The sequence below is a fragment of the Papio anubis genome, chromosome 1 (assembly GCF_008728515.1).
Source record: "Papio anubis isolate 15944 chromosome 1, Panubis1.0, whole genome shotgun sequence".
NCBI classification, from domain to species: Eukaryota; Metazoa; Chordata; class Mammalia; order Primates; family Cercopithecidae; genus Papio; species Papio anubis.
Genome location: NC_044976.1, coordinates 27,603,434 through 27,629,074, shown reverse-complemented (window position 1 = coordinate 27,629,074; position 25,641 = coordinate 27,603,434). Strand labels below are relative to the sequence as shown.

The window sequence follows — 25,641 nt, the reverse complement described above, 5'->3', positions numbered from 1 at the left end:
GCCAGGTGTGGTGGCTCATGCCTATAATCCCAGCACTTTGCAGGGCCAAGGTGGGCAGATCACCTGAGATCAGGAGTTCGAGACCAGCCTGGCCAACATGGCAAAACCCTGTCTCTACTAAAAATACAAAAGTTAGCCAGGCGTGCTGACAGGCGCCTGTAATCCCAGCTACTCAGGAGGCTGAGGCACAAGAATTGCTTGAACCCAGAAGGCGGAGTTTGCAGTGAGCCAAGGTTGCGCCACTGCACTCCAGCCTGGGTGACAGAGTGAAACTGTGTCTCAAAAACAAACAAAAAAGAAAAGTCCCAATTGCTTAGAAATTAAGCAACATAAATCTAAATAACTCTTAAGTCAAAGAAGATGGTGTCACTGCACTCCAGCCTGGGCAACAGAGCAAGACTCTGTCTCTAAATAAATAAATAAGTATTATAAACAACTTTATCTCAAGAAATTTGACAATTTAGGTATAATGAACAAATTGCTTAAAAAAACACAGTCCATCGGGCCAGGCGCAGTGGCTCACGCCTATAATCCCAGCACTTTGGGAGGCCAAGGCGGGCTGATCATGAGGTCAGGAGATCAAGACCATCCTGGCTAATACAGTGAAACCCCGTCTCTACTAAAAGTACAAAAAATTAGCCAGGCATGGTGGCAGGCGCCTGTAGTCCCAGCTACTCGGGAGGCTGAGGCAGGAGAATGGTGTGAACCCGGGAGGCAGAGCTTGCAGTGAGCCAAGATAGTGCCACTGCACTCCAGCCTGGGCAACAGAGTGAGACTCCATCTCAAAAAAAAAAAAAAAACACACAGTCCATCTAAACTGATACAAGAATAAAAAATCTGAATATCCCAGTATCTATTTTAAAAATTAAAATTTACTAAAAATCTTGCCACAAAGAAAACTCTATGCCCAAATGGCTTCACTGCTGAATTCTTTCAAACACTTAAGGAAAGAAAGTAGACCAATCTAACCCAAAGTCTTCCAGAGAATAAACAGGAGCTATCATTACTTTGGTGTTATACAGTTGGTTTAATCCTAAGCAAAAAAAAAAAAAAAATACCCTCAGTAAATTTCAGTCTCAGACATGGCGTATCTATGGAAGGCACACAGGGCCCTGGGAATTGGGGCTGAGACTCTTACCATCCTCATCCGTCTGAAAGGTGACCTCCTTGCCCTCTTTGCGCCCCTCAGGGTTAGTGAGGACAAGCCTCACATGAACATTCCGATAGGGCAGCAGGTTCTTGATGGTGTAGCGGCTGACACCTTGCTCTGTCTTCACACACTCTCGGATGGTCTGGTTGTGGCTGCTGCCCAGGATGTAGTGATAGCACAGCGACACGGTATAGGTGTGGCAACGCGTCACGTTGTAGCCCAGTGGTTCCCACTGCAGGGTCAGCTGGCGGGCCTGGATCTCAGCGAAAGCCAGGCCTTTGGGGGCCCTCATGGGCTCTGGAGAACACAGGAAGCAGAGAGAAGAGGTTAGAAGAAATGGGAAGAGAAGAGGAAGAAGAACAGGGAGAAAAAGCATCAGTCAGCTGCCTGAAATCATCCCTCCATTGCCCCCAAGAGCTCAGGGGGCCCCTCCCAAAGAACATCAAACAGGAAGCAAGTGTGTGCTCTGGAGTCAGGTGGGCTACATTTGAATCCTGGCTCTGCCACTTGCAGCTGGTAACTGCTGGCTGCATCACTTCACCCCTCTGATCCTTAGATTCCTCAACTACAAAATGGAAAGATAACAGGCCCTGCCTCATAGGATCATTGTAAGGTTTAAGGAAATACACACAAAGGATGCATGACAATGGCTAATATACAATAAGCTCTCAAAAATATTTGCTTTTTTTTTTTTTTTTTTTTTTGAGACAGACTCACTCTGTCACCCAGGATGGAATGCAATGGCATGATCTAGGCTCACTGCAACCTCCACCTCCCAGGTTTGAGCAATCCTTCCACCTCAGACTCCCAAGTAGCTGGGATTACAGGCGTACACCACCACACCTGGCTAATTTTTCCATTTTTGGTAGAGACAGAGTTTCACCATGTTGGCCAGGCTGGTCTTGAACTCCTCAAGTGATCCACCCACCTCAGCCTCCCAAAGTGCTTGGGTTACAGGCGTGAACCACCGCACCTGGCCATTAATTCATTTTTAATAGCATAGTTCACCTCCTTATTCAAGGTCACCCTGGACTACATACAACAGGCCAGTCTGAATCAAACTGTTGATACATTTTTCTTAAGGTATTAATTCCAAACTTGTTCTGAAACAATGTATAGTAATACATATAATATAATAACATACAGAAATCAGGGTAATGAGGGGAATGAGAGCCAAATAGTTAAATAAAGCCAGGGAATGACAGGGAAACAGAAAAGAAATACATGACATTAGGTCCTATGTGGAGGTCTAAAGATAAGGTTCAAATTCAGTGGTGGGTTCCCTGGCTGTCAAAGCAAAAAGGGAAGCACAATCTATTATATAATGATAATAATAATAGGCTGGGCATGGTGGCTCACGCCTGTAATCCCAGCACTTTGGAAAGCGGAGGCAGGTAGACCACCTGAGGTTAGGAGTTTGAGACCAGCCTGGTCAAGATGGAGAAACCTCATCTCTACTAAAAACACAAAAATTAGCTGGGCATGGTGGCACATACATGTGCCCAGCTACTCAGGAGGCTGAGGCAGGAGTATTGCTTGAGCCTGGGAGGTTGAGGCTGCAGTGAGCCATGATCGCACCACTGCACTCCAGTCTGAGTGACACAGTGAGACCCTGTCTCAAAAAAAAAAAAAGAAAGAAAAGGAAAGAAAAGCCAAGCCAAGGCTTCTGAAGCAAATGCAAGGTGGAGCTCCGGGCTCAGCCCATAGTCCTGCATCTGCATTGACCAGCTGTGTGATCTTGGGCAAATCTCTGGGTCTCAATTTCTGGATCAGTAAAATGAGGGAAGACACCAAGATTGTGCCAAATGATCCTTTTCTCTCTTGCACTCTGATTCCGTCAAGTGTAGTTTCACTACTCTCAAGTTCTGTGAGGGCCTGCAAAGTGTCCCCAGCTAGAGGGACCTCAGCATCCCTTAATGAACAGGTGAGAAAGCACCGCTACACAATCTCTTAAGAAGAATAAGTACAACCCCAAGGAGTCTTTTTTTTTTTTTTTTTTTTTGAGACAAGGTCTTGCTCTGTCACCCAAGCTGGAGTGCAGTAGCAGGATCACAGCTCACTGCAGCCTTGATCTCCCTGGCTCAAGTGATCCTCCTGCCTCAGTCCCCCAAGTAACTGGCACTACAGGCACGTGCCACCAAGCCCAGCTAATTTTTATATTTTTTGTAGAGATAGGGTCTTGCTGAGATGCCCAGGCTCATCTCAAACTCCTGGGCTCAACGGATCCTCCTGTCTCTGCCTCCCAAAGTACTGGGATTACAGGCTTGAGCCATCACGCCCAGCCCCTCGTGGCAATTTTTGTGTGATTAATTTGTTCAGAATTCCCCTTATGAAGAAGATACAAAGGGAAGCATTTGCCCAGGCTGCTCCTATCTTGGGAGTGCACCGGTAACACAGTTTCCAACTCTGGCCCCAAGTACAGCACAATAACAAGTTTCTGTTTCCACCCAGAAGGTTTCCTTTCTTCCCTGGAATGCACACAAGCAGCATGTCTCCAGTTATATATGGAGCCATCCAACAGAGATTTCAGCACTCACTAGGAACAAAGCCTGCCTCCTGACTGGCTCCCTTCTCCCCACAAGCAGGGCCCACCCAAATCCCATCCCATATGGACACTGAGGGGCTGGCTGCCACTGCTCCCTGTATCCTGGGTACTGTAGGCTGCAAGCCCATTCACCACACTTAGGTTTTCTCTCCCATTCCTGGCCCATAGAGATTTTTCTGATTTTTTTAATGTAGTTTTGTTTTAAGCCATCATTCTTCTGTGTTCGCACCAGAGGGTCAGATCCGGGGTGTGCTCACTCGCCATCTTTCCCAGAGGTCCTCGCGTTATTCTCCGACTCTCTGGCTGTGGTCCTGGCTGCCCTGTGTGCACTGTCCTGGGAGTCTACAAGAGCCGAGGTACCACTGCTTTATTTGCACTACTGGGAGTGGCTCTCTGTTCCCTGCAGCTCGGCTCACACCATCCCCACCCCCTGGAATGCAGCCCTACATTCCTTTCCAGCCTCTAGGGCTTGGCAGAAGCACTCTGCTTCCTAGTCCTCCTGCAGCATTTACAGAAGGGCAGGAGAAGTTCCATGTAAACGGCAGACCTATGCTGGGTGAAGACCATGGCAAACAGGACAGTAGATGTCCCATCCAAAAGTGGCAGCTACTGCTCACCTCTAGATGACTGCCGCCAAGCAGGACTACAGGTTCACGGTTGCCAGATCCTCCCATTTTTCAAGAGGAGCCAGAAATTCCGATTTTCATGTGAAATCTCCAGATTTTTAAATACTGGCAACCTACTCAAGCTTCTTAAAAATCACCTTACAGGGTCCAAGATAGCAACTGTGGAGGATGAAACTCCCAACTTCAGACTTAGGCATCTCATTCTTCGACAACTGTGCTACCTCCCATCTACCCAGGTAGACTGAGGGCTCTTTGAAAAGAAGGTCCACTTCTCTTTTTTCTTCCTCCCTACCCTGATCATATCTGGACAGATCCAGGGAGCTCAAATAGTTTGTTGCCTACAGACTGATATGTTGATTGAGGGGTGTGAATCCATGAGTTTCTCCATGTTTCTAAAAACCATCTGGTACCCAGACACACTCTCTTCAACTGTCAACACACATTGACAAAACAGAATCTGGGGACCTCAAAGCCCCATCCCTCTAAATTACACAGGGCTACAGGTCACTCAGAGATCAGAGGTCAAAATGCACATTAAAACAATGAGGATAACATTTAACAGCTGTTGAATTAGGCCACCATGTGTTGACTTTAATAAGGCTAAACAAGATGCAATAACCCTGAAATGTTCAACTTTTTTTCACAGGAGGAGCTTTGGACTGGGATCTGGTACACCCAAGTTCACATCCTATCTCCACCCCTCATTAGTTATTTTTATTCTTTGTTTATTTGTTTGTGTTTGTTTTTTTGAGACAGAGTCTCACTGTCACCCAGGCTGGAGGGCAGTGGTGCTATCACTGGCTCACTGCAGTCTCAAACAATCCTCCCACCTCACCTTCCTGAGTAGCCGGGACCACAGGCACATAACGTCATGCCCCCAGTTAATTTTCTGTATTTTCTGTAGAGACGGGGTTTCACCATGTTGCCCCAGGCTGGTCTCAAACTCCTGAGCTCAAGTGATCCACGTGCCTCAGCCTCCCAAAGTTCTGGAATTACAGGTGTGAGCCACGGCACCTGGCCATACTTCTGTGGCTTCAGGCAAGTTACTTAATCCCCTTTGAATGTGGATGTCAGGTTCCTCCACTAAAAAATGGAGATTATGGCTGGGTGCAATAGCTCATGCCTGTAATCTCAGCATTTTGGGAAGCCGAGGCAAGAGGATCGCTTGAGCTCAGGAGTTTGACACCAGCATGGGCAACATAGTAGTGAGACCTCATCTCTCTACAAAAATATAAAAATTAGCCAGGCATGGTGGTGCATGCCTGTAGTCCCAGCTACTTGGGAGGCTAAGGTGGGTGGATAGCTTGAGCCCGGGGGATAGAGGAAGCGGTGAGCCAAGATCATGCCACTGCACTCCAGCCTGGGTGACAGAGTGAGACTGTCAAAAAAAAGAAACAAAAACGTAGATTATAACGCCTAAAGAGCAAGTGTGAGAGTTACACGAGATGATATGAGTCAAATTGCCCAGCCTACAGTCATTACCAGCCTATCGTAATTAATAAACATGTGTAAATTAACATGAGATGCCAGTAGCAGTATAAATTAGCACGACCATTTTTTAAAGCAATATATTTAAAATCCCTTTTTTCAACCACTCCTGACTCTTTATCCTAAAGAAATAACTCGGGGTGGGGGGAGAAGGGAAGAACTATAAGTGCTAGATTTCTTAATATAGTATTATTTATCATTATAGAGGTCTGGAGGGAAACAGTCGAGCCAAATGGGGACATTCAATGGACTTCTGGAGTCAATAAACATAATTATAAACAACATAACACATGTAACACCACCAAGCAAATGAAGCAGCATACAGAATGCTTTCTACATCCCAATGCAAGGGTGGAAAAATGTCTACTGCAGGCATATGGGCAGAGATGTGAAGAAGTCAGAAAAATTAAAACAGCTGTTGGGCTAGGCTGATGAGCTTCGGAGTGCTTATTTTTAAAAACGCCTTCGCCTGAAGCTATATTATTGTTTTTACAGTAAATAATATAGTGTGAGGGGAGTTTCATGGGGATGGAGGAGATGACAACACAGCTGGCCAACAGCAAAACAACTGCCGGCCAACGCGCCTAAGCAGGGAGGGGCCACGATGTCAACAAAGAGAAGCGAGTAATTCAGAAGGGCAGGGGGGGGTGTGTTTGCACCCTGTCTGCCAGGCCCCTGCCCCAGCTTCCGTCCTGGCCAGCCTATGAAAAGTGTCTCGCAGTGCCCAGCACAAAGTGGGCATTCAGCCCATGATGGCGGCAGCTGCTGCTGCTGCTGCTGCTGTTAAAAACACTGGATTAGGCTGGACGCACTGGCTCCTGTCTGTAATCCCAGCACTTTGGGAGGCTGAAACAGGAGGATCCCTTGAAGCCAGGAGTTTAAGATCAGCCTGGGCAACACAGTGAGACCCTGTCTCTACAAAAAAAAAATAATAGAGAGAGAGAGAGAGAGATTATCTGTGCATGGTGGTGCGAGCCTGTAGCCCCAGCTGCTTAGGAGGCTGAGGCAGGAGAATCACGTGAGCCCAGGAGTTCGAGGCTGCATGCAGTGAGCTGTGATCATGCCACTGCACTCTAGCCCAGGTGACAGGGTGAGACCCTGTCTCTAAAAACAAAATGAAACAAAAAAATAAAACAAAACATTGGATGAGAAATCAAGAGATTCAAACTTTGATTCTAGCTCTGCCATGGACTCGCTGTGTAGATTTGTACAAGTGGCTAAATCTCTAAATCTAAGTTTATTCATCTGTAAAATGGGAATAATCAACAGCCGTCATCACAAAACCTGGGTTCTTGACCCACTGTCTGATCACAGCCAAGTCTCTTCCCCTCTCTGGTTTCAGCTTCCCTATCTGTACACTAAGGGGAGTGCAATAGAGATCCTCTATGGAACCCTGCACTATGATTCCTTTTATCCTAAGTGGCAAATCAGAACTGCCTTTGAAAGATTAAAAATACCGTCATTTACTGGGTGCTTACTGTGTGTTAAGTGCTATACTTCACATACACTTAATGCATTTTCATGCAATTGTCTGCATTTAACCCAAAACACTGGAGGCTCCAAGGTTCAGGCTTTACAACTCCTCTTTCTTCCATCTGCATTTATTCCCTAAAAATCTAAGGACTAAATCGGGGATTCTCAACCTCAGCACTATGAACATTTTAGACTAGATAATTATTTGTTTTCAGTGGTTGTCTGTGTATTGTAGGATGTTGAACAGCTTCCCTGGCCTCTATCCCTTTAGATGCCAGTAACACTCCATTGCCACCACCCAGTTGTGACAACCGGTATGTCCTCAGTCACTGCCAAATGTCTCCTGGGAGAAAAAATTGCCCCTAGTTGAGAATCATTAGCGTAAAAGATCTCATCCAACCTCAGGGCTTTAGATGCCATCTATACCATCTCCACACTGATGACTTTCAAATTTATATCTGCAGCCCGAACCTCTTCCCTGAACTCCACACTCATGTATCCATCTGCTGATGGGTATCTCCACTTGAATGTCTAATAGGTATCTCCAAGTCAACATTTCCAACACAGAACTCCTGATCTATGACACCCACGTCAAATCAGCTCCCACCACAGTCTGCTCCTTCGCACGAAACGACAGCTCCATCGTTCCTGCTGCTCTAGCAAAATGCCTTGGAGCCATCCTTGACTTCTATTTCCCTTTCTCTCATCCCATATTCAATCCATCAGCAAATGCAGTTAGCTCTGCCTTCAAAATAAACCCAGAATCTGACCACTTCTCCCCACCACCACCACTTCCACTCGGCTCCCAGCCATTACCACCTCTCAAGCAGATCACTGCAGTAGCCTTCTCCCTGGCCTACTGTGGCACCTTTGCCCTCCTGAAGAATGTTCTCCACAAAAGGGCCAGAGGGATCCTTTTCAACAAAAGTAGATGATGCTCACTCCTGCTCTCCAAACCCTTCAATGGCTCCCCAGCTCTCTCTGCATACAACGGCTCTAAGTCCCACATCTGCAGCTCAACTTCAGCCTCTTCTCCTGCCATCTCCCGCTCAGTCACTGATGCAGTGACACCGGTCTCCTGGATGCCCCTCGCACGTGCCAAGCATGCTCCAGCCTCCAGGCCTCTGCGCTGGCTGCTCAGTTGGCCTGGTGCTTGCTTTCCCCAGCAAGTCCCCAGCTCTCTGCATGGCTCAGTCCCTCACCTCCTTCAGATCTCTGCTCGAATGTCACCTTCCTTGAGACTTTTAAAGATAACAACCCTCCAGTCCCCACTCCCTGCTTTTCTTCTTCACGGCACTTATCACCATCTGACAGGCTATACAGTCCTCCCTCAGTATATGCCGGGGATTGGTTCTAGGACCCCTACATATAACCGAATTCACACATATTCAAGTCCCACAGTTGGCCCTTCATATATGCAGGCCCTAGAAACACTGGAGTTTTTTGTATTGTTGGTTTGTTTGTCTCTAGATAAGATCGTGCTCTGTCATCCAGGCTGGAGTGCAGTGTGAAATCTTAGCTCACTGCAGCCTTGATCTCCGGGGCTCTAGCAATCCTCCTGCCGCAGCCTCCTGAGTAGCTGCGACTACAGGCACATGCCACCACATTCAGCTAATTATTGTTGCTGTTCTGTTGTAGAGACAGGGTCTTGCTATGTTGTCCAGGCTGGTCTCAAACTCCTTGCCTCAAGCATTCCTCCCATCTCAGCCTCCCAAAGCACTGCGATAACAGGTATAACCCACCATGCCCAGCCCACAAATACCGTATTTTTGATGCATGTGTGAGTGAAAAAAAAATCTATGTAAGTGGACCTGCCCAATTCAAACCTGTGATGTTCAAAGGTCAACTGTATACTTCACTTGTTTACTCATCTATTATCTATCTCCTCTTGCCAAAATGTCAGTTCCATGAAGAACTCACATGTTGGTGGCCTTTGTCTGTCTTGGTTACAGTCATATATCCCTAAGAACCACAACAGCACCTCGCACGTAGGCACTCAATAAGAATTTGTTGAATAAATCTTCAAACTAACCCTATATGGTAAATGTTATTATTCCCATTTTGTAAAACAGGGGAACTGAAGCTCAGAAAGGTTAAGTAACCTGACCCAGACCCCTTCGCTAGAAAGCAATTCGCACTGAAATACTCCAGCCCCCCACTCAAGAGTCTCCCAAAGTGTGACATTAAACCAGATTTTAGACCTACCACCCAAGGAGTTCCCACAGTGTGGCTTTAAACTGGATTTTAGATAATTCACAGATCGGCTTTTTAAAACACAAATATCGATTAGCAACAAATAACACTGACCTAAACCTCACACCTTACCCAAAATAGATCATGAACTTAAACATAAAATGTAAAACTATAACACTTTTAGAAAAAAAACAGGAGGTCGGGCGCGGTGGCTCATGCCCGTAATCCCAGAACTTTGGGAGGCTGGATCACCTAAGGTCGGGAGTTCAAGACCAGCCTGACCAATAAGGAGAAACTCCGCCTCCACTAAAAATACAAAATTAGCCGGGCGTGGTGGCACATGCCTGTAATCCCAGCTACTCAGGAGGCTGAGGCAGAAGAATCGTTTGAACCCGGGAGGCGGAAGTTGCAGTAAGCTGAGATCATGCCATTGTACCCCAACCTGGGCAACAAGGGAAAAACTCTCCATTTAAAAAAAAGAAAAAAAGGAGAAAATCTTTGGAAGACAGGGATAGGCAAGGAGTTCTCAGACTTGATACCAAAACCACAATTCATAAAAGGGAAATTTTATAAACTGAACCTCATCAAAACTGAAAATAGTTCTGTGAAAGTCCATACAAAGAGGGTGAAGGACAAGCTACAAACTGGGAGGAAATATTTACAAACTCCACATTTAACAAAGGACTGGTACCTAGAATGTACAAAAAACTCTCAACACTTAACAGCAAAAAAAGACAAAAGAATAATCCAATCAGAAAACATTCAAAGACATGAACAGACAATGCACCAAAGAGGATATACAGACGGCAAACAGCACACGAAAAGATGTTCGTCCAGGTGCTGTGGCTCATGTTTGTAATCCCAGCATTTTGGGAGGCTGAGGCAGGCAGAACACTTGAGGTCAGGAATTCAAGACTAGCCTGGCCAATATGCCGAAACCCCATCTGTCCTAAAAATACAAAAATTAGCCAGGCGTGGTGGCATGTGCCTGTAATCCCAGCTGCTTGGGAGGCTGAGGCACAAGAATTGCTTGTACCTGGGAGCTGGAGGTTGCAGTGAGCTGAGATCATGCTGCTGCACTCCAGCCTGGGTGACACAGTGAGACTCCATCTCAAAAAAAAAAAAAAGAAAAGAAAAGAAAAGATGTTCGACATCACTAGACGCTGAAGAAATGCAAATTAAGACCATGATGAGCTATCACTACATACCTCTCAGGAAGTCCAAAATAAAAAATAGTGACAACACTAAATGTTGGCAAGGATGCAGAAAACTGGATCACTCATACATTGTTGGTGAGAATATAAAACCACACAGCCACTCTGGCAGTTTCTGATAAAACTAAACATGCAATCACCATATGACTCATTGATTGTACTCTTGAGCATTTATCCCAGAAAAAATGAAAAGTTATGTTCATGCAAAAACCTGTGTGTGAAGGCTCACAGAAGCTTTACTTGTAATAATGAAAAAGTGGAACCAGCCCAGATGTCATTCAACAGGTGAATGGTTAAACAATCTGGCATTTCCACACCATGCAATAAAAAGTAATAAACTAATGATATACACAACTTGGATGACGGAAACTACGCTGAATGAAAGAAATCAATCCCAGTGCCAAGATAATTCAATAAGGAAAGAATAGACTTTTCAACAAATGGTAATGAAGATCTACATACAAAAGAATGAAGTTGGCCACGCACGCCTATAATCTTAGCACTTTGGGAGGCTGAAACAGGTGGATCACCTGAGGTCAGGTGTTCGAGACCAGCCTGGCCAACATTGTGAAACCCTGTCTCTACCAAAAATACAAAAATTAGCTGGGCGTGGTGGTGCATGCCTGTAATCCCTGCTACTCAGGAGGCTGAGGCAGGAGAATCGCTTGAACCTGGGAGGCAGAGGTTGCAGTGAGCTGAGATTGCACCATTGCACTCCAGCCTGAGTGACGAGAGTGAAACTCCATCTCAAAAAAAAAAAAAAAAAAAGAATGAGGTTGGATCCCTACCTCACACCACATTTGAAAAATTAACTCAAAGTGGATCAAAGACCTGAATGTAATAGCTGAAACTATAAAACTATTAGAAAAAAAACACAGGAGTAAATCTTCATGACTGTGGGTTAGGCAATGGTTTCTTAGGTATGACATCAAAAGCACAAACAACAAAAGAAAAAGATAGATAAATTAAAAACTTCCATGCTTAAAAAAAAACTATCAAGAAAAAGAAAATATAATCCACAGAATGGGAGAAAGTATTTGCAAACATTAACATCTGATAAGCATCTAGTGTCCACAATATATAAATAACTTTTTTTTTTTTTTTTTTGAGACAGAGTCTCTGTCACCCAGGCTGGAGTGCAGTGGCGCCATCTCAGCTCACTGCAACCTCCACCTCCTGGGTTCAAGTGATTCTTGTGCCTCAGCCTCCCGAGTAGCTGGGACAACAGGCACCCACCATCACACCTGGCTAATTTTTGTATTTTTAGTAGAGACTGAGTTTCACCATGTTGACTAGGCTGGTCTCGAACTCCAGGCCTCAAGTGATCTGCCCTCCTCAGTCTCCCAAAGTGCTGGGATTACAGGCCTGAGCCACCACCGTGTCAGGCCTACTCACAATATATAAGTAATTACAACTCAATAATAAAAAGACAAATAACCCAATTTAAAAATTGGTCATGACCGGGCGCGGTGGCTCAAGCCTGTAATCCCAGCACGTTGGGAGGCCAAGACGGGCAGATCACGAGGTCAGGAAATTGAGACCATCCTGGCTAACACAGTGAAACTCCGTCTCTACTAAAAAATACAAAAAACTAGCCGGGCAAGGTGGCGGGCACCTGTAGTCCCAGCTACTCAGGTGGCTGAGGCAGGAGAATGGCGTAAACCCGGGAGGCGGAGCTTACAGTGAGCTGAGATCGCGCCACTGCACTCCAGCCTGGGTGACAGAGCGAGACTCCGTCTCAAAAAAAATAAAATAAAATAAAATAAAAATAAAAATTGGTCATTTTTAATACTGTGAATAGACATCTCTACAAAGAAGAAGATATCAAAATGGTCAATAAGCACATGAAAAAATGCTCGATATCAGTAGCCATCAGGGTAATGCAAATCAAAATCACAATGAGATACCATTTCATATACACTAGAGTGCTTATAATAAGACAGATAATAACAAATGATGACAAGGATGCAGAGAAACTAGAACTCTCATAGACTAGTAGTGGGAATTTAAAGTGGTACAGCTGCTTTGGAAAACAGTCCAGCAGTTCCTCAGTGAACAAACACAGAGATATCTTATGATATATATGGTACATATTCAAGAAAAATGAAAACATATATCAATATAAAAACCTGTACACAAATATAGCAATACTGTTCATAATAGCCAAAAAGTGTAAACAACCCCAATTTCCTTCAACTGATGAATGACAAATAAACTGTGATATATTCATATAATGGAATATTATTAAACAATAAAAAAGAATGAAATATTGATACATGCTACAATGAGGATAGACCTTGAAAACATCATGCTACATGGAAGAAGGGTCAGGTGTGGTGGCTCACACCTGTAATCCCAGCACTTTGGGAGGCCAAGGCAGGCGGATCACCTGAGGTCAGGAATTCAAGACCAGCCTAGCCAACATGGCCAAACTCCATCTCTACTAAAAATAACCAAAATTAGCCAGGCATGGTGGCAGGTGCCTGTAGTCTCAGCTACTCGGGAGGCTGAGGCAGGAGAATCCCTTTAACCCAGGAGGTGGAGGTTGCAGTAAGCCGAGATCACGCCACTGCACTCCAGCCTGGCGACACAGCAAGACTCCATCTTAAAAAATAATAAATAAATAAATAATAAAATAAATGGAAGAAGCCAGTCACAAAAGACTATATATTGTATGATTCCATTTATGTGAAATGTCCACAGAGAGGCAAATCCATAGGGACAGAAGGAAATTAGTGGTTGCCTAGGGATAGAGGTGTTCAGGTGAAATGGGGATGACTGCTAAAGAGTACAAAATTTCCTTCTGAGATGATGAAAATGTTCCAGAATTGATTGTGTTAATGGTTGTGTAACTCTGTCAATACAGTAGTCCCCCCCGTATCTGCAGGGGACACATTCCAAGACCCTAGTGGATGCCTTAAACCACAGAGAGTTCCGAACCCTAGATAAACTATGTTTTTCCTATACATACACACCTATGATAAAGTTTAATTTCTACATTAGGCACAGTAAGAGATTCACAACAATAATAATAAAATAGAACAATTGCAACACCACACTATAATAAAAGTTATACAAATGTGATCTCTCTCTCTCAAAATATCTTATTGTACAGTACTCACCTTTTCAAGCCTCAAGTTGACCACAGGTAACTAAAACCATAGAAGGAGAAACCTCAGGTACACGGGGACTACTGTATACTGAAAACCACTGAACTGTACATTTTAAGGATTGAATTATATGAGATGTGGATTATATTGCAATAAAGCTGTTACCCAAAAAAAGCCAATTCCAGAGGTTATATACTCTGATTTCATTCGTATAATATTTTTGAAACAACAAAATTTTATAAATGAAGGACAGATTAGTGACTACCAAAAGTTGGGGAGTAGAGGAAGAAAGGGAGGTGAATGCAGTTATAAAAGAGTCCTTAAGGGGATTGAACTATTCAGTATTTTGACTGTAGTGGTGAATACACAAACCTACACATGTGATAAACTGTGCAGAATGACATACACACATGCACACACACACGAACAAGTACAAGCAAAGCCAGAAAAGTCTGAATAAGATCTGTGGTTTTTATCAATATGAATATCTTGATTGTGATATCATACTATAGTTTTGCAGCATGTTACCACGGCAGAAAATAGGGTGAAGTGCACAGAGAATCTTTCTGTATTTTTTTTACAACTGCATGTGAATCCACATTTATCTTAATAAGTCCATTTAAAAAACACACTAGGCCAGGCACGGTGGCTCACGCCTGTAATCCTAGCACTTTGGAAGGCGGAGGCGGGTAGATCACCTGAGGTCAGGAGTTTGAGACCAGCCTGGCCAATGTGGTGAAACCCTGTCTCCAGTAAAAATACAAAAATTAGCCAGGCATCATGGCACATGCCTGTAATCCTAGCTACTTGGGAGGCTGAGGTGGGAGAATCGCTTGAACACAGGAGGCGGAGGTTGCAGTGAACCAAGATCGTGTCACTGCACTCCAGCCTGGGTGACAGAGCAAAATTCTGTCTCAAAAGGAAAAATAATAATAACAACAACACTAAAGTCACAAAAAGAAAAACCTGTTGTGTTCTCAATTCCTCTTCTGATTAAACAAAAAAGACCCTCATCTGGCACAGGTGTACCATCCTCCAACAGCTGCTTTGCCCTTTTTAACAAGGAAGAGCAGACCTCAGGCTCAATGCCCAGATAAGAGAAACCAGCTAGAATATGTAACACACTTGTATTTGATGGTGTTTAGTTGCTTATTTTATCTAGATGTAGAATTACGAACATAGATTCTGGAGCCAGCCAGTCAAGAGTTCCAGTCCCATCTCTGCCACTTAATAGTTGTGTGCTCTTGGGCCAGTCACTTAACATCTCTGTACCTCAGTCACATCTGTAAAATGGGTATGACAAGAGCACCTACATCGTGGTGTTGTTGTAAGTTTTAAATCTATAAATATGGGTTTGTGTGTGTGTCTACACACAGATATGTTTAAGTACCTGACACAAAGTAAAGTATTAGCTATCATCATCTTTGACAAAACAAGGGTTAAGGAAAAATCGCAATGTTTTAGAAAGGTTTACAAGCACAGATCCAGGCCACGCTTCCTCTCGAATGCGCCCCTCCATAGCCCTGGGCCCATACCCAGGGGTCCCACACCAGGGACTGAGGTCAGGAGTAGCGGCTGCACCCACCTGCGCATTTGGTGCGGCTGATGAGGGGTGGCCCCGGGCGGCCAGTGCCGCCGTCTCCAGGACGCGTGAGCAGCACGCTGATCTCATACTCTGTGTCGGGGTCGAGGTGCCACAGCTTGTAGGTCTGCAGGCTGACGGCATGCACTTCGGCCCAGGGCCCGCGCGCCATGCGGTACTCAATCTCCTTGCGCACGATCGGCCCGTCGCCAATAATGGAGTTGGTGTTGAGCTGGATGATGAGGTAGGTGGGACCAGCACGCAGCAGCTGTGGGGGCGCGATGGGAGTGGGGGGCTCTGCGAGGAGATGGGGAAGAGGCGGGGCGGACCGATGCTGCTGTGAGACGCCAGCACCCAACTCTGCGTCCCACCACACCCAAATCCCTCCCCATCCTCCCAGGGCCTCTCACGCTGCTACTAAGCCCTCAACCAGACCTGCTCTCCTACCCCCACTAAATCCCCAGGCCCTAAGGGGCACCTGGTTCCAAAGGCTGGCCCCGCCCTCGCCCATCAGCCCACAACTCCTCTCTCAGGCCCCTCCTAATCCCCCAAATCCTCGTCTCCTGGAGCTGACCGCAGGCCAGCTAGGATCAACGCAGTGGTCACACAGCCAGACCCCCACCCCCTCTAGGCTCTCACCTTGACCCTATCCGTCCCCCTTGACGCCAGCCCCGACCCCTAGATCAGATCTAATCCCGGTTGGACCACTGCCATCTACACAGGCCCACCTTCAGATCGCACCCCCGCGATACCCTGCCGGCCCCACCCCCCACGACCACGCCCCCGGGCAGACCCCGCCCCGCCGCCGGCCCCGCCCCTCGAGGGTGGGGGTTCCGGCGCTCCCCAGCGTGCGGCAGCTGACCCTTGACGATGAGCTCCGCGAAGTTGGAGACGCCCGCTCCGCGCGGGGCCTGGGACACACAGCGGTACAGGTCCTGCTCCGCGCGGCTCACAGCAGCCAGCGGGAAAGTGGCCAGGAAGCGCCGGTGGCTGATGTGCCGCACGCCCGCCGCCGGCACCAGCGCCCCGCTCTGCCGCTGCAGGGAGGGAAGAGAGTGAGAGGGTCAAGGGCGCCTCGAAGCGAGGTGTCCCGATCTCGCTCTGACCCGGGCCCCATTTAGCCGTCCCTACTACACAGCGCAGACATAGGTTCCTGGAGCCGCACTCTGACCTGGGGAATGGGGGCCCAAGAGAGTGTAGAGCGGAGCTAGGGGAGGACTGGGACGCTGTGCGCGGTGCTGGAGTACGAAGCAGGGACTCAGCATCCTGCAGGGAGTCAGTGCCAGAAGCAGTCACCAACCCCCCCCCCCCCCCCCCCCCCCCCCCCCCCCAACCCCGCCCCCAGCCAAGGTCACCGCTCCCACTCACCTGCAGGAGGAAGCGTTCGGCCTCGGCCGCTCTGCCCGCCGCCATGCACTGGAACGACGCGTTCTGGCCCGCGTTGACCTCCACGTCGCCCAAGCGGGAGAAGTGTGGGGCCTTTGCTGCGGGGTTACAGCCGCGTCGTGAGCTGGGCCTGCGCCCCCTGCAGGCAGGAGCCGCGGCCGCCCGCACCCCTTACCCCTGCGCCCCCAGTGGGCCAGGACTCACCGCAGGGATAGCTGAGAAGCAGGATGTCGTCTAGGCCCATGTAGCCCCTGCGGTCTGGGGAGATGAGGGCCTCAAACAGCACCTGGGGGAGGCGGGAGGGCCCCTGTCATACTGATATCCCTCCAGCCTTGCCTGGGGAGGTGCCCACTTTCAGCTTGGCCTCAGCTTCCTCTGCCTCAACTAGCAGAGGTCAGCCCCACTCACACTGACGCTCCCTCCCAAGCCAGCTAGTTGGGAGTGGGATCCCAGCGCCCATAGTGAATAAGGTGGAGGCCAGAGTTTCCATCCAAATCCTGGACAGTTACCCTCAAGCAGTCACACAGGGTTTCCAGGTCAGCACTGTTCCAACTCACCCTTGACCTGGGCCCAGAGGCTATTCCTAGGAACAATGACCTCAGATGCTAAACCCAGACTGGCCCCAGACTGACCCCTGGCCTTGACCAGAGGTTGCCTCTGATGCTGAATGCAGACACATTCTAACTTCAGTCACTCATCCACTCCGACCTCAAGCTGACATCCATCTGCCCCACCTCCAGGCACAGGCTGACCGCTGACTGAACCCAGCCCACCTGATATTCATTGGGCCAGAAAGTACTGACAGCCAGCTCAGCCTGGTGCCACTGACGGCCATGGGATCCAGTCATATTCCAGACAGCACTGCCCAGGGGGCCCCCATTAACGCGCACGTAGACACCCAGGGTGCCCGGGCTGTGCCCGTCCCGGCTGTACAGGAAGTAGCTGAACTGCACACAGTGGGTGTCATTCTCGCTCAGGCTCTGGAAGATGACATGGGCTCGCTGGCCTGGGGCATGCTGGGAAGTGTTGACCATCAAGTAGGAGCCTGGAAAGAGACGAGGAAGAGGCAGGAGCTGAGGAGACCTCAGGGGAGGGCCAGGGCCGGGGGACACTGAGAAGGACTCTAGGCATCGGGACCCACCAGGAGTCAGGGATTCTGAGTTCTGGCCCCAGCTCCACCTTCCTGGGTGAGTCCCTTCACTTCCTAGCATCTGTTTCCCATAGGAGACCTGGAGCAGTAAAAAACACACAAACCTGACTTTGTCAAAACCATTTAAAGGCTGGGCGCGGTGGCTCTCGCCTGTAATCCCAATGCTTTGAGAGGCTGAGGTGGGTGGATCACCTGAGGTCAGGAGTTCGAGACCAGCCTGACCAATATGGTGAAACCCTGTCTCTACTAAAAAAACAAAAATTAGCCGGGTGCGGTGGCATGCGCCTATAGTCCCAGCTACTCAGGAGGCTGAAACAGGACAATTGCTTGAACCTGGGAGGCAGAGGATGCAGTGAGCCAAGATCACGCCACTACACTCCAGCCTGGGTGACAGAGCAAAACTCAGTCTCAAAAAAAAAAAAAAAAAAAAAAAAAAAAGGGCTCCTTACAATCTACAGGTCACAAAGCCCATGCCCGGCCTCACCACAGCTTTCCCCATGTTCTGAGCCATCCCTGGAGGCAGGGACTAGGTCTTTCACCCCTGGAGTCAAGATATTGGCACATGACAGTCCCTCAAAGGCCACCCCTTCCAAAGCCCTCCCTCCGCCTCCCACCAAGGGCTTCTCTCCTGGCCCCTGGGTCATTACTAAAGTGCCTGTCTGTCTCCCACTAGCCTGTGAGGTCTCAGGACGCAAGCTGAATCAATAGGTAGAATAGAGATTGAATGAAAGGATTCCAATTTCCCTTCCAGACCCCATTCCTGAGTCTAAATTCCTGGGATACAAATCCCCTTGACTTCCAACCTGGAAAAAGGCAGCCTGTCCCTTCCCCAGAGACCCAGCCTGGGTACTGGGGGAGTAGAAGTGGACTAGGCTGGCTCAGGACCTGGCTGGAGGATTTGGGCTTCCCAAAGGGCACCTGAAACCACCCAGCGCTGCCTCCTCCTGGGCTTGGCTGCCAGCCAACATAAGCTCATTCAGATCCCTGCTCCAGGAGGGCTCCCTGGGGACTCTGCTGGAGGGGATCTCATTCATCTCTGTAAGCTAGAAGGCCTATGGAGGCGGCTCCTGGATCAGTCCCGGCAGGGCAGTGGTAAACTAAACTCAAGTTCCCATCCCCATCCAGGAAGGGGCACTTCCCAACCCCCAACACACTCCCTCTTGGCCCACTCATGCTACTTCTCTCTCCTCTCCCTGCAAGCAGCTGTGTGCATCTTTCCCTCTCTTTCAATCTGACACTTTGTTCTTTCCTCCTCCTTCTGCTCCCTCTGCCTCTCCCTCCGCTCACTGCATCCCTCCCCTTCTCTTTCATTTACTCCCTTTATCCCTGTCGCTCTTGCTTCTCTTCTCTCCTGCTCTCCATCTCTGAGTGTGAGTCTCCCTCCTTTCTTCTCCCTCCACCCCCAGCTCCATTTCCTAGAATGTGAGAACCAGGAGGACAAAGACTGTCCATCTGGCTCATCACCACATCCTCAAGACCTAGCACAAGGCTCACACTAATTGCTAAATTCCCTTCTCCCCTTTCTCACTGGGTATATCTCTGCTTGTACGTGACAAGAGAGGTAGAGCACACTCAGGGTAGTCAGGACTGTAAGAGGTGAATTCCAATCAGCTGCTTTGTACCTGAGTGCCAACCATGTATCAGACTGAGGCTGGGCCCTGGGAATATGGAGAGGCCCCCACGAGGTCCCTGCCATGGTGGGTACCTTTACAGATTATTTTCAGAGAAGTCAAACTGTGATACCCACTAACACCTGCAGAGGCAGAGATAAGTGCCCCAGGAAGGGCACAGTGTGAGCGAATGCACAGAAGGGGAGGGGCAGGGCAAGCTGTGAGAGTCTGCAGGAGGCACCTGTGCCAGGTCATGAAGGTCTTCTCTCCTAGTGGCTTCAAGTCCTGGCCCCACCACTGAGAATCTTCGCTGCCCCTCCCTGACAACAGATGCAATCTCAGCCATGCTGTGAGCTGGGCAGTAAAGACCCTGGGCACTAGTGTGATGGGGCAAAGGGAGGGGGCTTCAGGCTGTGGAATATGGAGATTCACTCAGAAAGCCCATTTGATACCCACACTATCTATGTCCTCTGACACAGCCCTTATCAGTAATAAAGTTGACAATTTGGCCTTTATTTGTCTCATTCTTTTTTAATTCCCAGTTGATTCTGCATCCCGTGAAGAGGAGTACTAGTTGTACAACTCCTCTTCCCCAAAGGTCTTCCCCAAAGACCCTCAACAATAGCAACTAAATAACTGACTCCTGCATGCCACCCTTGTGCTCTATACTTTATACGCATCATCTCATGACCCTCTGAAATGGAGTCCTATTTGCCTCATTTTACAGTGAAGACAATGGAGGCTCACAGACGTTAAGTGACTTGCCCAAGGTCACACTGCTGGTAAAGTGATGGAGCCAGGGTTTGAGCCCAGGTCTTCATGACACTGGAATGAGTGCTCTAGGGGCCATGATGAAAGCAGGAAGTCAGTACTAGAATCCATATTATTAGTCTCCTGCCTCCCAATCCAGAGCTCAGGATGACAAAGCTGCCCCATCTTGAAACAGGAACAGAGCAAGGTAGAAGTTGAGAAGGATCTGGGACTTCCAGGAGGAAGAGGGCAGAGGAAGGAAGGTTTTAAACACATCTAGTCCCAATGTTATTGCTCTTTCAGCATCTCCAAGTCCTGGAGAGATCAGGATTCAGGGGCTTTTGGGGAGAAAAGAATCTCTGAAGACAGCCTCCCAAAGATGGAGGATTTAGGAAGAACTGAGAGTGGGAGTGGGCTGGATCCTGAGCTAGGCAGCAAGGGAAGTAATTGGAAGTGAGTTTTAACTCACAGCCATGAGGGCCTTTAACGGCTTGAACCTGCACTCATTTCACACACGAAACTACCTGACATGCATAATTAGACAGTGTTGAGAGAAAGCCACATTCAGTGTCACATATGACATTAAAGATGCAAATGCAGATGGTGCCCAGAGAGGTTAAGTAATGTGCCCAAGGTCACACAGTAGGTGGGTAGAAGTGCCTCTGGAAGGAGAAGAAGGGGTAATGGCGATGGAGAGTAGACTTACCATGGGGCAGGTCCGCAGGGGCCCGGGTGCCAGGGTGGATTCGCACTTGCTCCCACTGGAAGTCATCGTACTGGGCCTGGCTGTACTCGCAGGGCACTGCTGGGTCACTTGCCTCCTCAAAGGTGCAGCCAGCTGTGAGAGCAGGGTCTGGTTAGCCCAGGCTAAGGCAGGGCTACTGGCCAGCAGGGTTCCTGGAGGGTAGCCCCCACCCTCCTCCCTTTCTTCAGGCCCTTCCCCACACTGCTCCCTCCCTCTAGCAAAATTCTCCCTCCTCCACCCTCTCCCTCTACCATGGTCCCCCTCACTGTCCCCTCCCAATACCAAGATGTCCCTACACGCCTACTCCCCTAGTACTTCCCAGGACCGCTCCCCACCCCACCACCACCACCACTGGCACCACCATCACCACCATACATCAAAGACCCTCCTCAATAAAAACTACTTATCAGGATTGCTATATTATTGGAACTTCACAACAACCCATAAGATCAGGAATAGAATTATCTCCACTTTGTGGATAAGGAAACTGAGACCCCAAAAGTCTGAGTGACTTCATTAGGGTCACACAGCTCACTGGCAACGGAGATGGGGTTTGAACTGAGATCTCCTGATTGTTACCCAGTGTTCTGTCCCCTGCCCCTCTATCTTCCCATAGAGGACAGACAGTGGGCCCTGGGCCTGGCAGGACCATGCGTGTCATAATCCAGCCCAATGAGATCTCCTTTAAAAATAACAATTGCCACCAATCCACTCAAGCTGGGCACAATGCTACATGGTGGACGTACAGAGCCTCATTCAGGCCACGCATTCTGAGTCAGGCACCACTATTTTTCCTACTTGACAGATGTCGATGGGATTCAGACATTGCCCAAAGTCAGTCAAGTTAGGTCTCTGCCTGCGGGAATGTGACATGCAAAAGCATAGTCACATGTGGACGAGGCACATATATGACTAGATGAAGCAACTTCCCATGATTTGCAACCAGTACTAACAGTTTAAATGAGAAAGGGGGAGGAAGTGGGGATTGAAATAGATGTGAGTCCTTTGGTTGGTAATGAGGTCTATATATCTCAGTGAGTTCATCAAAGGCCTAAGCTGGTTGCCGAATAAACCTGAGAACACTATTGGTTCAGAAAGGAACTGAAAGCTTCTCCCTGCCACTCACTCCAAAACCTTAGTGTTTGGAGTCCCAACAGGAGCCTGAGGCACCAGAAACCCAGGAAAATGCCCAAGCAAGTGGCGAGGAAGCAAGCGCAAACCATGCCAGACCCTGTCCTGGGTGCCTGCCAGTCACTGGTACTCCTCCCGATTTGACAGATGACGTGACTGAGGTTCTGAGGAATGAAGGGATTTGTCCACCGCACTACGTGGTGGATCAATGAGTGGGCTTTGGCATCACAGACTTGGGATCAAATCTTGACTGCAATTTGCCAACCCCTGTGACCAGGGGCAGGTGGCTTCTCTTTCTGAGCCTGTGTTTCCCTATCTGCACATAGGCTGGTTGAGGATTTGATGTAGTGGCCCACTTAGCACAACGCCTAGCATACGTAAGCACTTAGGAAATAGCAGCTCTTATATGTACCATGCAAGCCTACATAAGGAACAGAGGTGGGATTTGAACCCATGTGGGTCAGATGACAAAGTCCAGGCTTCCCACAAAAAGGGGTTTCGATACCAGAAGGAGCAGACCTGAGCTGCTTCCCAATCTCAAGAAGAAGAGGGAGAGGTATAGATAGTTGTGATATTTACATATATTTAGCTAGTGCAAAAGTAATTGCAGTTCTTGCCTTTTTTTTTTAAGTAATGGAAAAAACAGCAATTACTTTTGCACAACCTAACATATATTTATTTATATATATAAAAGCCTTTGTACAGTCTTATAATGTTGGGACACTTTAGGCCTCAGAAACAGGCCTCAGGAAACAAAATTTCTCTCTGACCTGCTCCTGTCCTCCTTTCACCTGTCCAAGGCAGGGCTCTAATCCAATCACGGGTCATTCCAGAGAGGGTCCTGCCCGATACCCTAGAGGAAGGAATGCCACGGAAAGGCCAAGACAAGTTTAAGCAGACAGGCCTTGCTGGGTTTAGATCAGGCGCTTTATGTGCAATCACATTTGTCAATCATGCTTACGTAAGGAAACCTCTGTAAATACCCAAAAGGACAGGGTTCGGAGAGCTTCCAGACAGTGGAACACATGGAGCTTCTTGGAGGGTGGTGGGTCCAGAGAGGGCAAGGAAGCTCCATGTGCCTTCCCCCATACCTCACCCTATGCATCTCTTCATCTGTATCCTTTGCAATATCCTTTATAATTAACCAGTTAATATGTTTCTGAGTTCTGTGAGCTGCTCCAGCAAATTAAACCCAAAGAGGGGGTCGTGGGAACCCCAACTTGCAGCTGGTCGTTGAAAGTTCTGGAGGCCCAGACTTGCAACTGGTGTCTGGAGGAGGAGGCAGTCATTGGGACTGAGCCCTCAACCCATGGGATCTGACCCATGTGCTGGAACTGAATTGGAGGACACCCAGCTGGTGTCTGCTACAGAATTAATTGCTTGCTTGGTAGTGGGGAGAAGCCCCCACACATTTGGTCACAGAGGTCTCCTGTGTTGATGGCTGCTGCTGTGGTGGTGTGAGGGCAGAGGAAAAACACCATTTGAGGGAGGTTTTCCTAACAACAGTACTTGGGGAATGAGTGTCACATGCCACATGACACTTGAGGAAGCTTTTCCCAAACAACAGCACTTAGGGGGTGAGTGCCATGTCACAGGCACAGTGCTACAGGCATCTTCACACGCAGCAAGCAACTTCACTTAGGAAGCTCTACTGTTTCATCTGCAGCTGCAACTCCTCTAGGTTGCGATGCAGATGATGTGAAGTAGCACATGAAAAACACACCCAGGCCAGGCGCAGTGGCTCACGCCTGTAATCCCAACACTTTGGGAGGCCCAGATGGGCAGATCGCCTGAGGTCAGGAGCTCGAGACCAGCCTGGCCAACATGGTGAAACCCCGTCTCTACTAAAAATAAAAAAATTAGCTGGGTGTGGTGGCGCTTGCCTGTAGTCCCAGCTACTTGGAAGGCAGAGGTAGGAGAATCGCTTGAACCTGGGAGGCAGAGGTTGCAGTGAGCTGAGATGGTGCCACTGCACTCCAGTCAGGGTGACACAGCATGACTCTGTCTCAAAAAAAAAAAAGAAAGAAAGAAAAAGAAAGAAAAAAGAAAAACACACCCAGAAGAGCCAGGCACAAAGGGCTCCTCACTGCTGGGGGCTCCCTGTCTTCTCCTGCAATGGTGAGACGTAGGTGTGAGGATGGCACCAAGCAGATGGGATGAAGTAACAGAATACTCTTTCCAGAGCTGGGGCAGGACCTTGGCTGAGCTCTTTGGCTCTTTGTTTGAAAAGCCGTGGTCAGCATCATGCCTTGTTGACTGTGGGAGGTGGTTTTAACCCCATCTGTGCCTGGAGGGCCTCAGCTTCCCCTCTAGAAAAAGACCCACAGTGCAGCAGAGAGAGAGAACGTGGCAAGTATAGAGAGAAAGCATAGTGGTCAGGGAGGACTTCCTGGAGGAGGAGGCCAGCTAACTTCAGCTTGAGCTGGGCCTGCCCTAAGGCTCTTAGCCAAGGCTTCCTTGAGATAGAGGGGTTGCCATAAAAGGAAGCCCAGGATCTAAAGTCCTGGCTGGGGTTTAGGCCTTTCCTGTTCCTTCACAAGTAACAAGGCCGCTGCCCCAATGTCTCACCCACCGCCCTGGGGAGAGCCTGGGAGTGCCAGCTCCTTGGCTTCCTCTTATTCATCCTGAGCCAGGTCACACGAACTGCCAGGACTCCCAGACTGACTAACCTGGTCAGAATGACACCCAGACCACCTGACCTCAGTCAGAGGAGCCCCCAGATAGACTGACACCAGTCCTGTGATCCCCAGACAGACTGACCCAAGTTGGTGACCCCCAAATAGACTGACTTCAGCCAGCCTGGCTCCCAGCTGACTGTCCCTGTTGAAAGTGGCCTCAGCCTCATACAGATGACCCCAGACTATCTCACTTCAGCCAGAATCACCACCAGACTGACTGACTGATCCTAGACCTGCCCACCCCAGCCACAATGACCCCTGACCTCTGCCAAATGACCCCTACAACTGACCCCAGCCAGGGTGACCTCCAAGGAGTCACTCTAGATGGGCTGACTGATTGACCCCATCCAGAGTGATTCCTTTTTTTTTTTTTTTTTGTGAGATAGAGTCTCGTTCTGTCACCCAGGCTAGAGTGCAGTAGCGTGATCTCAGCTCACTGCAACCTCCAGCTCCCAGGTTCAAGCTATTCTCGTGCCTCAGTCTCCAAAGTAGCTGGAATTATAGGCACGTGCCACCGTACCCAGCTAATTTTTGTATTTTTAGTAGAGACGGGATGTCACCATGCTGGCCAGGCTGCTCTCAAACTCCTGGCCTCAAGCGATGCCCCCACCTTGGCCTCCCAAAGTGCTGGGATTACAGGCATGAGCCACTGCGCCCAGCCTCAGGGTAATTCCTTAACCGGATTGACTCTCTCTCCCTGACTCATGTCCATCTCTAGACCTGTGTCTCTGAGCCAGGCCCAGTTCTAGCTCCAGCCCATAGTAGGTAACATCTCTGGAGCCAGGCTCCCCAAGAAGCATCCCTACCTTA

The 25,641-nt window shown here is 48.5% G+C and overlaps 1 protein-coding gene across 7 annotated transcripts in view; it reads right to left on the bottom strand.

Annotated features, from left to right (window-relative positions):
• PTPRU (protein tyrosine phosphatase receptor type U) overlaps nucleotides 1-25,641 on the bottom strand; it is an 89,166-nt gene that overhangs the window by 49,363 nt on the left and 14,162 nt on the right. For all 7 annotated transcript variants that reach the window (XM_031666323.1, XM_021938547.2, XM_031666324.1 and 4 more), the window contains exons 2-8: nucleotides 20,984-21,115; nucleotides 17,541-17,812; nucleotides 16,972-17,053; nucleotides 16,750-16,865; nucleotides 16,244-16,418; nucleotides 15,385-15,678; nucleotides 1,139-1,447 (exon numbers count right to left, since the gene is read on the bottom strand). In XM_031666323.1, the coding sequence (XP_031522183.1) occupies nucleotides 1,139-1,447; nucleotides 15,385-15,678; nucleotides 16,244-16,418; nucleotides 16,750-16,865; nucleotides 16,972-17,053; nucleotides 17,541-17,812; nucleotides 20,984-21,115 (1,380 nt within the window). The remainder of the gene's footprint in view (nucleotides 1-1,138; nucleotides 1,448-15,384; nucleotides 15,679-16,243; nucleotides 16,419-16,749; nucleotides 16,866-16,971; nucleotides 17,054-17,540; nucleotides 17,813-20,983; nucleotides 21,116-25,641) is intronic.